The following is a 12252-nucleotide window of genomic DNA, read 5'->3' on the forward strand; positions in this document are numbered from 1 at the left end:
TCTTCTTTTTTAATCCTCACCCAAAGATGTCTTTTCCATTGAATTCTTTTTTTTTTTTAGAGAGAGTGGAAGGGAGGAGGCGGGGAGAGAGCGAAAAAAACATCGATGTGAGAGAAACATTAATTGGTTGCCTCCCACATGTGCCCCAACCAGGGCCAGGGATCTAACCTGCAACCCAGGTATGTGCCCTTGACTAAGAATGACCCTGCAATCCTTTGGTCTGCAGGCCAACGCTCTAACCATGGAGCCACACTGTCCAGGGCTACAGCTCCATCTTTGGGAACACTGGCAGGCGGCGACCACTCCTCACCACATTTAGCCGGAATGCAGAGGACACTCCTGTATACTCTTTCTGCCTGTTGTTGAAGCCCAGGCTTCCAATTCCCTATCCCCTGATATGTTCTCATGGCTCCTTTGGAGTTGGCTTAGTGAGAGCCGATGATCCTCCCAAAATCACACAGTGTGGGGAAAAACACTCTGGTCTGAACCGTGCACGCGTGGCAGCCTGGAAGAGGAGTCGGCCGTCTCGCCGGGGAGAGGCCGCCAAGAAGAGATGACGCTGTTGCCAAGAACTGGAAATCACAGCCCAGTGTCTCACGCTGTCTTATTTTTTTTTAAATGCCAAAAAAAGAAAGTTTCACAAACTAATTCCCTCTGCAGAAATTAGGGGAGTTAATATTTTCTTTATATTTACCTAAATAGAAAGAAACACAGCCCCATGGTCATTTTGTCCTGGCTCACAGACAGCACTAAGTCAACACTAGTTTAGTGAATGAGTGAGTGAGTAAATGAATGAACAAAAAGTTGTGACATGAGTGACAAGAAAGTCCTTGTTCTGGCATGTGTAGCTCCATGGTTAGAGCATCAACCGAGCACCAAAGGGTCACAGGTTTGATTCCTGGTCAAGGGCACGTACCTGGGTTGCAGGTTTGAGCCCCAGCCCCAGTGAGGGCACGTGTAAAAGACAACCAATCTATGTGTCTCTCTCACATAGATGTTTCTCTCTCTCCCCCATCCCATATGCTCTCTCTCAAAAAAAAAAAAAAAAAAAAAATCAATGGAAAAAATATCCTTGGGTGAGGATTTACCAAAAGGAAAAAAAAAAAGAAATTCCTGACACAATTAAATTCCTTCCAAAAGAATAAAAAAAAGACATTCCTGACACAATTAAATTTCTTATCTTCGCGGGTGCACCTATTCAGTTCCTACAGCAAGAATTCCAAGCATCAGACATCTGATGCTGAGTCCATTCTTGCAGCTTATCTCAGAAATGAAAACTGTAACATGATGAGGATGGACTTTATTCGAGTCCACCAGTCAACAGACTGGACAGCTCAGGGCAGCGGCAGAAAACAATGCAAACAGCCCGTTAACGAGATTGTCCAAAGCCAGCTGGACACTGACAGCAAGATGAACTTGGAAGGAAGGGTACGTGGGAAACCAGGAACAGGGTCATAGTCACACCAGTCTTACTACTGTTCTTTTTATAGACCAGAGGAAAGATATGCTAAAAAATGTACACTTATGTTTTCACCCTCAACGTACAAAATCACATTTTCTGCAATTCTCTCAGCCTTGTTAGAAAGTGGGCACAGTGTCTAACACCAATCTCTCCGGGGTTGGCGGGAGGACCCCGTCACAGCCCCAAGCAAGGGCAGTGTGCCAGGTAGAGATGAATTTTAATGAGGACTCTTGCCCGACCTCTGCAAAGCCTCCCCAGTTTTTACGACAGGTCAATGTAACCCAGAATAGGGGTTGAAGGCAGGAGGGGGCTTGAGGTCCACAGAGATCTCAGGGCCACAATGTGACAGTGTCATAGCACCACAGCCCAGGAAGTCTTAGGGTTTGGGGAACACGTGATTTGGGTTTTTAATTAAATTCCACTTCCAGAACTCCAAGGAGAAGAAGTAATTCAAAATTCTTATAAATGAAACCTCTGAGCTGTAAAAATAACATGTAAACATTCTATTGAGAGTATTTACTTAAAAAAGAATTGTGAAAATGATTCACTCATGTTCACAATCGGCAAAACTACATTTAAATGTGATCAGAAATCTCATAATGTGGACGTGGTCCTGGTCCCTTTTGCCCACACTGACCAGCACAGACCTCCCCCTCTCTTGTGCCCCTGTCTTTTGGGGCCGCTCCACCACCTCCCAGATGACCAACGACACCTGGGAATTGTCTCTGCCCTGTAATAATCGCCTTGCTCCTTGGGGACATTTGGCAATGTCTGGGGACATTTCTGGTTGTCACAACTTGAGAAGGGAATCGTGGGAGTGCTCCTGATATCTAGTGGGTAGAGGCCACACTCAGCTAAATCGCCCACAAAGCACAGGACAGAACCCGCAAAACAAAGAACCCAGTCCAAAATGTCCACAGTGCCGGGGTTGAGAAACACTGCTTACAAAGAGCTTACTATGTGTTATATTGTTCTGAGTATTTTGTACTTATATCAATTCATTTAAGGAAACACTAGGGGAAGAGGTACCATTCTCACCCCCATTATGCAGATAAGGAAACTGAGGCTCAGAGAAATGAAGTAACTTGCCCAAGATCACGGAGGCCATGCTGCCGCACGACTCCACAGGCCTCCCTTGCCTGCCTGCAAAGGGGTCCTTCAGAGCCAACCTCCTTACACCTTCATTAACTCCATCACTCTGTCCCGTGCAGGCCCGCGTCTCCTCCCCCTGGACCAGCTCCACGGCCGGGCTTCCCCCAACCTCCTACTGCTGCCCGTGTGACCTCAAAATGCCAAATCTGATCTCACCTCTACCCACTGCCTGAAACCCTTCAACAGGTCCTTGTCACCTACAAGGCAAAGCCCAAACTCTTCAGGGTGGTGTCTGAGCTCTGGTGGGAATCAGCCCTCTCTAGGTCTCTAGGTATTTCCCTGCCTCCCGAACCCCTGCCCATCATTAAACTGCTGTGCTGTTCCCACCTCTCTGCAGCTACTCTGCCTGCGATGCCCACCCCCACCTTACTTAGCTGGTAAATACCTGTTGACCGGCCAAGAATTAGTCCCAGTGGCACCTCCTCCAGGAAGCCTTCTCTGAACATCCCAGCCCTTCTGGTATAACTGACCACTCCCTCCTTCTACTCCCACAGCCTTTATTCAATTGCATTACCTTTTTTTTTTTTTTAATCCTCATCCGAGGACATTTTTGCATTCATATTCAGATAGAGCGAGAGGGAGAAAAGGAGGAAAAGAGGGAGAGAGAAACATCAATGTGAGAGAGACACATCGACTGGCTGCCACCCACATGACCCCAACCAGGGCCGGGGACAAACTGCAACCGAGGGATGTGCCCTTAGCGGGAACCGAACCCGGGTCTCTCTGGACTGCGGGCTGACGCTCTAACCGCTGAGCCAAACTGGCCAGGGCTTTTTTCTTTGCTTTCAAGTCTGTCCCTGAAGGGCAGGGGCTTTATGTGGTCTTATCTATCTCTGAAGTCTAGCCAAGTAACTGAGCAGTTACTCAGCAAGTATCAAATGAATGAAAGATGAAACATCCATATGGCTTGAGTTATTTCAGGACACTGGAGGGGGGCGCTTTCCCATGGAATACTGCCATTCCTACGGAGTGCTTACGTGAGGCAGCAGTCCGTTTCAGCAATGCCTGGACTCAAGGGTCTAGCTGTGTGCCCGGAACACCGCAGGTTGCCTCTGACCACTAAGACAGTTATCGTCACCACCCGCTGGTGTCTCCTGCCCCAGGCTGCACCTCTCCAGCCTCTCTCCTCTTCCTAACAGACATGGTTTCGAGAGACCTGGTGGCCTTACGGGGTGCACTGAATTCCTAAGCAAACCCAAACCGTGACAGGAGAGGCTGGCCCCACATTTCAGAAGACTGAGACGGTGCTTAAAGTGTGCTTTAAATCAGGGTCTCAAATTCACGTGTCTATGGCCAGGCAGTAAGACCCGTGAAAGGGGTAGGCAGGTGCCAGCCGAAGGCCCAGGAGAAGAGGCCACAGTGGCCCGAGCGAGCCTGTGCCAACCACTCACCTCCGGGGTCGCCGCCATGTAGGCCAGGTCGCCAGATTGTTTTTTTTTTTTTTTATTGATTAATTTTTGTTACAGATGATTCTCCTTTTCAGGTTGCCAGATTTTTGAACGTTTTGAGAAAAGCTAAAAATCTGCATTTTTACACAAGGTTTTTGATACTGCTAATTTTTTTTTTTTTTTTAATTGACAACCCTGTGTGAGCCAAACCTACTGCACTTGGGGACCAGCTCTGGCTGCAGACTGTCCACCTGTGGCCTTGGCTTGAAATAAGAATTGCTCGAGTGATTCCTAAGTATAAGTTTTTGTATTTAGTGTTGGGCATATGGATAGATGTACTGAAGGTTGTGGACAAGGGAGAATTTAAATTTAAAGTTAAGCTAGAAGAGTAGGGTTAAAAATAACTTGGAGGCATAAATCACAAAAGAGGGGAAGCCAAACAGTGGGAAACAGGGAGCCTTCCTTCCTAACCGGGGTCCAAAGGCAAGGCACAGACACAATTACCCGTCAACAGCCCCGTCTCCAGCAAGGCCTGGAACAAGCTGGGGTGCCGGGCTCTCAGCTCCTTCTCCCAGGGGAAGGCTCGGCACGAGGGTCTCCCATACCTGCGGCTCAGGTCCAGGTAGGAGTTCCGCAGGCCACCTGCAGGAAAGGGAAGCATAAGATACCACTCCCCTCAGGACAGGGCAAGTCTCACCCCTCCGCACCCCTTCTCCCTAAGTGGAACTGGAAATCAGAGGTCAGATGTAATGTTACTGGATATGGATTGGGTTGCATTAGGGATCTGAAATTGGTACGATGCCGTTGCCTTGAGGTTACAAATTCAAAGCCAAGTCAAAGGGAAATGTGCCAAAGTTGCTGATGGCTGTTGAATAATTCTACAGAATGAGCAACTGGCCTCGGACTGGTCCCCAGGAGGCCAATATCTAGGCCATTTTGTTGGCAGCGTGAGCAGAGGAGCCAAGCCCAAAGATCCCCAGGGAGGCAAGGCAGTGGACGTTAGGGAAATCTTCCCAATGCCCCCAAACGGATCAGCATGCAAGGCTGGCCTGCCAACTCAGGCCATCTCTCCTAAAATCTCAGCAGTTATCAATATCAGCTTCTTTCCCGTTCAAGATATTACTCTTCCTATATATCTTTCTCTCTCTGACAGCACCGTATTTTCTGGATGATTCAGCACAGAGAGCAGCAGCTGGGGACCAGTATAACCTATTCTTAAATTGAACGGGGAAGTCCAGTCTTTCCACATTTACCTATCTCCATCTCAAATCACTCCCTGGGACCATCTCCTGCGAACCCTGTCGGACTGGGGTGTGTTTGAGACGCATCCATTCCTCCATAGCCTGGAACGGCAAGTGCAGCTCTGGAGATTGTGAGATATGTGGGCAGGACTGAAATACTCAATTTGCTTTTGCTGGTGGCAAAGGCCCCACAGGAACTTCCCTTCCAGAAGGAACATATGTGACTAACTCCATTGCCACCGTATCAAGCAAGAAGATCTATAGCCCAGAGAAATTGATAAGTGCCAGATCCAAGCTGGAACACTGGAGTACAAGATGAGACCAAGTTTTATAGCAGATAAACACCCTGTCTGAGCGAAAGGATGTCCGTGCAAATATGAGCAGGCAGGAAAGCCGTCTACTTGAAATTCATTCCTTCTGTTACAAATTACCAGTGTCTTCCAGAACGAGTCGATTTCAAGGATTTAAAAAATAAAACCGAGCCCCAAACAACAAAGTCATTGTTCAACATTTCTGAAAGCTAATATTCGGATATTAATGATCCAAGACAAAAGTGCACCGATGGGGAAACATTTCTAATGATTAATTTATTTTCCAATTCATTTTTATTTTCTTAGACTGGCCTAAGATCCCATTATGAATGGGAATAATGAAATGCGAGACTCAAAACACTCTCACTTGTATTCTTAAACTAAGTCATGTATGGTTAAAGCTACGAGGCAGGTGGGGTTCGTGTTGGCTGTTGGTCTAGTTGGAATTCAGGTGGAGTGTGGAATGTACACCTTCCCTCGCATCCATCTGCGGAGGTCATACTTCTCCCCATCGGCCAAGTCATGTACTTTCCATTTTCACCCCATTAGAAAGAAGCCAAATGTGTTGACACAAACGCCCAGAGCTAAAGACTGCTTTCCTGAAGCTCAATACTTACATGCGTCTTGGCTCCTGCCCCCTTGCTGTACTGTGGATGCGTACACGGACACTATTTCTTGAATCTCCGCACACCTCTCATAATATAACTTGATTTGTTCAGCAAGTTGCTTCTCAGGGAGGGGATTAAAAATCTACAAGAAGGCAGAGGATCGAATGAACAACAATTGTCATCAAACACCCATCAATACCTGTGAGGCTGTGTTCGGGTTGATTTCCTTCTCCCACCGATCACCAGCCCACTCAGATCGTCCAATCTGGATTTGCAAAGGGAGGGTGTCATTCAAGGACATGCTGGCTCTGGCCACTTCCTTCTAGCTTCTTTTTGTGGCATCTTCTCCTCCAGAGAGCTTCTTAAGTGTCAGGATTTCCCAGAGACCAGGCCTCCACCCTCTGCCTGCTCCCCGCTACGTGCTGCCCCCAGAAAATCATCTTCGTTCCCCTTCAGCTCTCAAGGGGTGCTAAGTCTGCTGCGCTGTGCCAGCTGACACCTTCCTCCCAGTTTCTTCTGCTTGGCAGGCTCCTACTCAACCTCCAAGGGCCAGATTCAAGGTCATCACTTCAGGGAAGCTTCCCTAACAGCTCGCCCCACCCTCACCTGGTTGCCTACGCCCATGCTCCCGCCCCGGCGCTCCCAAACACCATGCTCACATCTGAATTAATGCACATACCACATTCTTTCATGATGTATCTGCTGAAGAGGGATAAGGAAACTCCTTAAGAGCAGAAGCCTTATCTCAACTCAGTGTTTTTCAAAATGCAGGTTGTAACCCATTAGAGGGTCATGAAATCACTTCAGTGGGTAGTAATAAGCAATAATTTTTTTTTTTAAATCCTCACCCGAGGATATTTTTTTCATTTATCTTCAGATAGATTGGGAGGGAGGGAGTAAGGGAGAGAGGAAGAGAGGAAGTGAGAGAGAGAGAGAGACATTGATTGGTTGCCTCCCACATGACCCTGACCAGGGCCAGGGACTGAACAGCAACCGAGGTATGTGCCCTTGACCGTAATCAAACCTGGGAATCTGGTCTGCAGCCTGATGTTCTAACTGCTAAGCCAAACCGGCCAGGGCAATTTTTTTTTTTTTATAAAGTAAAACACAAAATATCTGAGTACAATGAATACAGCATGGGTATATATTCTTAGTAAAACTGTTGTTTCAGTTTTGTGTTATATATGTATGTGTGTGTAGGTCTATGTGTGTATATATGTGTACGTATACACATGTACTGCTCATGATATTCAATACATTTTTTATTGTGGACCACCTTAAAAAAAGTTTAAAAGCTACTATCTTACTTCACCTTGGACACCGCAGCCCCTGGCACAGAGCCGAGCTCAGTATCGGGTGCACAGACGAATAAATCTCATTTTCCCCTCTTCTAAGATGCACCTATGGGTGGTACGCATCCTCATTTTTCCTCAATGACTGTCTAGTGAGTCCTACCTTTCCCAGAACGAACCCCTCAGGGTCACAGGAATGACAGAAAGCTCCTTGTTCAGGTGTTCCGTGACCTCCTTGCCCAGGCAGGAAAAACAAGGGCTGTCAAGGGCCCTTTGTGGGCAGCCTGCACACAGGGCAGCAGCCCTGCCGGCTGTGGCAGGGAAACCCCACCAGGTCCATCTGTGCGTGGGTGTGGACATGGGAGCCCTCCAGACGCAGATGCAGTTCTGCACGCAAAGCCCCCTGCGTCAGCCCGAGTGCGCCAGAGGCCCGTCTCTGAGGGGCCGTGAACACAACCAAGAGTCTCATCTGCCGGAGCGGCCCCTCTTCTGCTGCTTTAAATAATAGCATATAAAGGAAGCTTTACCAAATAACTAAGACTCTCTCCTTTCATTAGTTTAATCACTGGATAGGCAACAGCCTGATAAAAAACCTACTCTATAATTAAACCAGTGGTTATTAAAACAGGGGAAGTAAATGGTTTCCATTTTATGAGTACTAAATGAACCAAACATTAACAGAAATCTATTATCGTGTTAGCTAGGGGGAAAGACTCAATATTAATAATGTTTGATGACAGAGAGGATGAGAGATCCAGCTTAAGTAAAGCTTTTGTTTACGTGGGGTTCCAGGCCCCTGAGCCACACACACACGAGCACCCCCAAACTCTGCCTCGATCCCCTGGGCTCACCTGTGCAGGGTGCAGCGTGCGGAGGCGGTAGTATTTCAGGGGTCCGAAAAACCCTGCGATGCCGGCCACATACCTGCTCCCTCCAATAATGAAGTACCCAGCGGTGTCATTATAATGGAAATCCTCCCGGAATCTGCAGAAAAACACAAAGGCATCGTGTTTGAACCAGATTTTTAAAAAGAGACTCTTTCATTGACCCTCACTGACTTACCTCAAATTTCCATAAGCCCATCCACTCTGAATTCTAGCAGATGGGATGGTTATGGGGTCAGGTGGATTTGGGTTAGGATTCCAACTCTGCTATTCACCAGCTCTGTGACCTTGGACTCAGTCACTTAACCTCTCTGAGACTGAGATTTCTCATTAGTAAATTAGTTCCTCACTTATAGGATCCTTAAAAGAGCTAAGTGAAATATGAACACATAAAACATCTAGCTGTGAGCCCTGGCCAGTTTGGCTTGGTGGTTAGAGCATTGGCCTGTGGTCCAGAGAGATCCGGGTTCGGTTCCCGCTAGGGGCACGTACCTCGGTTGCAGTTTGTCCCCGGCCCTGGTTGGGTTGTGTGGGTGGTGACCACTCGATGTGTCCCTTTCACATCGATGTTTCTCTCTCTCTCTCTTTCTCTCTCCCTCCCACTCTATCTGAACAAAATATCAAAAAATCGGGTGAGGATTAAAAAACGAACAAAAGCCCTAGCCAGTTTGGCTCAGCGGTTAGAGCGTTGGCCTGTGGTCCGGAGAGACCTGGGTTGGGTTCCCGCTAAGGGCACGTACTTCGGTTGCAGTTTGTCCCCAGCCCTGGTTGGTCGTGCGGGTGGCAGCCACTCGATGTGTCCCTTCACGTTGATGTTTCTCTCTCTCTCTCCCTTCCTCTCTCTCCTTCCCACTCTATCTGTACAAAAAATGGAAAAATATCCTCAGGTGAGGATAAAAAAAATAAAAATAAAAAACGAACAAAACACATCTAGCTGAGTGCCTGGCTCACTGTCAAAAAGTACTGGTTATTGAGGCTGGTGAAATTGCTTGGAATTATTAAAATTATTTGGAATTGCTAGTCATACAGGAACTATTTTTGTTCTAAAAGGAAAAAAAATTGTTGAGTGGATAGAAGGCATCTGTGGAGGAAAACGTAAAACATATCCTATTAGATAAGAACTTATGTAAATTTAAAGTGAGGAGGAAGAGGACACAGTAAGGTCAAAAGTCTTGGTCAAAGATAAAAGGTGAGTGTGGGTGACACACTGCAAGTCCATTTTGCAAAGACTCAAGGGATCGAGCACAAATAAAATGCCCAAAGTTGTTCCCTGCAGCATTGGTTCTATTCACCAAAGACAGGCAACTCAGGTGTCTGCTCCTGAAGACAGACCCACATCCACCCGTGGGCCTGGCCAGGAGCTCTCTTATTATACAGCTTAAGAAAGGGACAGGGGCCCTGGCCAGTTTGGCTCAGCGGTTAAAGCGTCGGCCTGCGGTCCGGAGAGACCCGGGTTCGGTTCCCGCTAAGGGCACGTACTTCGGTTGCAGTTTGTCCCCGGCCCTGGTTGGTCGTGCGGGTGGCAGCCACTCGATGTGTCCCTTCACGTCGATGTTTCTCTCTCTCTCCCTCCCACTCTGTCTGTACAAAAAATGGAAAAATATCCTCGGGTGAGGATAAAAAAGAAAGAAAGGGACAGGGGACTCTGGGTACTGACCTGGAGAGATCTGCAAAATACACGGTGAAGTGAAAAACATAAGAATAAAAGTGCAGAACAAAGGGTATACTTTTAATCGAGGAAAAGAGGAGATAGATTTTTTTATGGCATTTGCATAAAAACTTTGTAAGTATATGTAAGAAACAAATACAGTATTTCCCCATGGCATGGGAGGTCGGGGTAGTGGTGTTAGGGGTTAGAATAGATGGGGCCAGAGATAGAAGCAAGCCATCTAACTGTATATCTTTGCATATAATTTTGATTTTTTTAAAACCATGTGCATAAAAATTAAAATAGGAAAGGTGGGATCGGAGCATATGTGAACAGCAAGTGGCGGTGGGGACGTCAAGCAGGTACCAAGTGAGAAGCCAGGCAGAGAGCACAGAGCCAGGGCGCACAGAGGGCAGATGGAGGCAGTCAGAAGAGCACAAAATGTCAGGCAGGCTGCCAGGAGCCCGGTGAACCACAGGGGCAACGGGCCAGGGTGATGCTCATGGGGACAGAGCAAGCTACCGGAGTTGGATCGAAAAAGCCAAGCAACCGGGGTCATCCCAGGAGAGGGACTGACGGTTAGCAAGGAACCTGCCCCTTAGCAGGTACACTGGCTGTAGAGGAAGACAAAGGAGTGACGAGATGGGCAGAGAGCATCCCCTGTCTGCAGCCGGAGCGGACACTTCAAAATGCGCTTCATACAAAGGTAACTCACACGAAAAGAAGCGCTTCACCTCCTGAGAGTTCTCTTTGCAGAATCTCAGAACTGAAGGTATGAGGAGATGATGGTCTCCTCCTCACTATTTTTTTTTTTCAAGTGGGACCCCAAGTTATTATCTCTGAGCTGTGAATCGACTCTGTTTTTCCAGGCCTTGGAAAGACTCGAACCACCCTCCTGAGATACCTGGCACTCAGTGGATGTGGGGCAAAGCTTCTGCAGTTAAAGCTCTTAACGGAACTCTGCTCAGCGCACCAGCTTCCTGGTGGCCCATCCCCACACGCTGGAGCTCAGTCTTCTCCTTTCATCAGTGGAGATAGTAACAGTACCTGTCTACAGGGCTGTTGTGAGGATTAGATGAACTAGCATTTAAACAAGGCGTTTAGAACAGTACCTGGCACAGAGTAAGCACCATAACTTTATGATTATTGTTATTAACTAGTCCACTGTTGGACTTTTGAGTGACATGCTTAGTACAAGTAAGATGTGTTTGTTCCCAAGTCTGTCGATGCTAACCGTACGATCACTTAATCGTACAATCCAGTTAAATGTTATGGTACCCAGTAAAATATGGATGAGGCAGAAGGTGTTCATTCTGTAAAAACTGAGTTGAACACTTTGGGTCGACTCAGTAAAAAATGGTTACTAAAAATACTGTTGTGGAATTAGGATAACTGTGAAAGGTTGGGAAAAGAAACTGAAGACATGTAGACGAATTGTGGGCTCTGATCATTTCACAGGGGCCTTTGTTGCCTTTTCATGGGGAGACACAGAAACGGCATGTCGTCTGTGCAAACATCAGAGAGAACTCCAGTCAGGAGATCCGTCCTCAGAGGAAAGGCCCTACCCAGGAAGGCGGGCAAAAGAAGGTACCTGTCTATTTTTTAATTAAAATAAAACATCTAAGGTATCTTTTTTAAATGAATCTTTGCTTTAACTGAAGTCTTCAACTGACCAATAAATCACTAGGTCCTATGGTGCTGGACTGTATTTTTCAGTTTTTCATCATTATGATACTATAACCAAATAGGAGCTCTCTCCAGCTTGATCGCCAACATCCTCCTCCCCTGAAACCTTCAGCGGCTGCACTGAATTGCACGTGGTTCCCTGCACTGTGCACTGCCTGACAGCCATCCATTTCGCTGACATAAATGCTGAGCTGGGCTCTTCCAGAGCCCAGGCCGGTCCCTTCTGAAAACCTCAGACATGCTGGCACAGTGTCTACTCGAACTGGACAGAGGAGAGCGCTCTGGTTGATCACTGCGGAGCACCAGCAGCAATGCTGTTACACAGGGCTCGGCATCAGGAAACAGGTCCAGCTCCAGGGGGTTTCGCAGGGGAACTCAGAGCCACCAATCAGCTGCCTCCCTCATCCTCAGAGTAATGCTCGTCTTCAATGTCATTTCCCAGGATCTGCTCTGAATGCTGACCCCGCCATTGTCATCTTCTCAGGCTGCCGCATTCTCTTGCTTCCCGGCATGCACCACAATTTGTCATTTCATATCTATTTGTGATTTTTTAAAGATCTGCCTCCCCCACTAGACTTTT

At 47.3% G+C, this 12252-nt stretch overlaps 1 protein-coding gene across 1 annotated transcript in view; it reads right to left on the bottom strand.

The window, feature by feature from the left end:
• Positions 1 to 12252, bottom strand: part of SEL1L3 (SEL1L family member 3) — a 104839-nt gene that overhangs the window by 59158 nt on the left and 33429 nt on the right. Inside the window, exons 7-9 of the mRNA XM_036240545.1 lie at positions 8306 to 8438; positions 6172 to 6304; positions 4507 to 4644 (exon numbers count right to left, since the gene is read on the bottom strand). Of these exons, the coding sequence (XP_036096438.1) occupies positions 4507 to 4644; positions 6172 to 6304; positions 8306 to 8438 (404 nt within the window). The remainder of the gene's footprint in view (positions 1 to 4506; positions 4645 to 6171; positions 6305 to 8305; positions 8439 to 12252) is intronic.

This window comes from Molossus molossus, unplaced genomic scaffold (genome assembly GCF_014108415.1).
Source record: "Molossus molossus isolate mMolMol1 unplaced genomic scaffold, mMolMol1.p scaffold_m16_p_1, whole genome shotgun sequence".
NCBI lineage: Eukaryota > Metazoa > Chordata > Mammalia > Chiroptera > Molossidae > Molossus > Molossus molossus.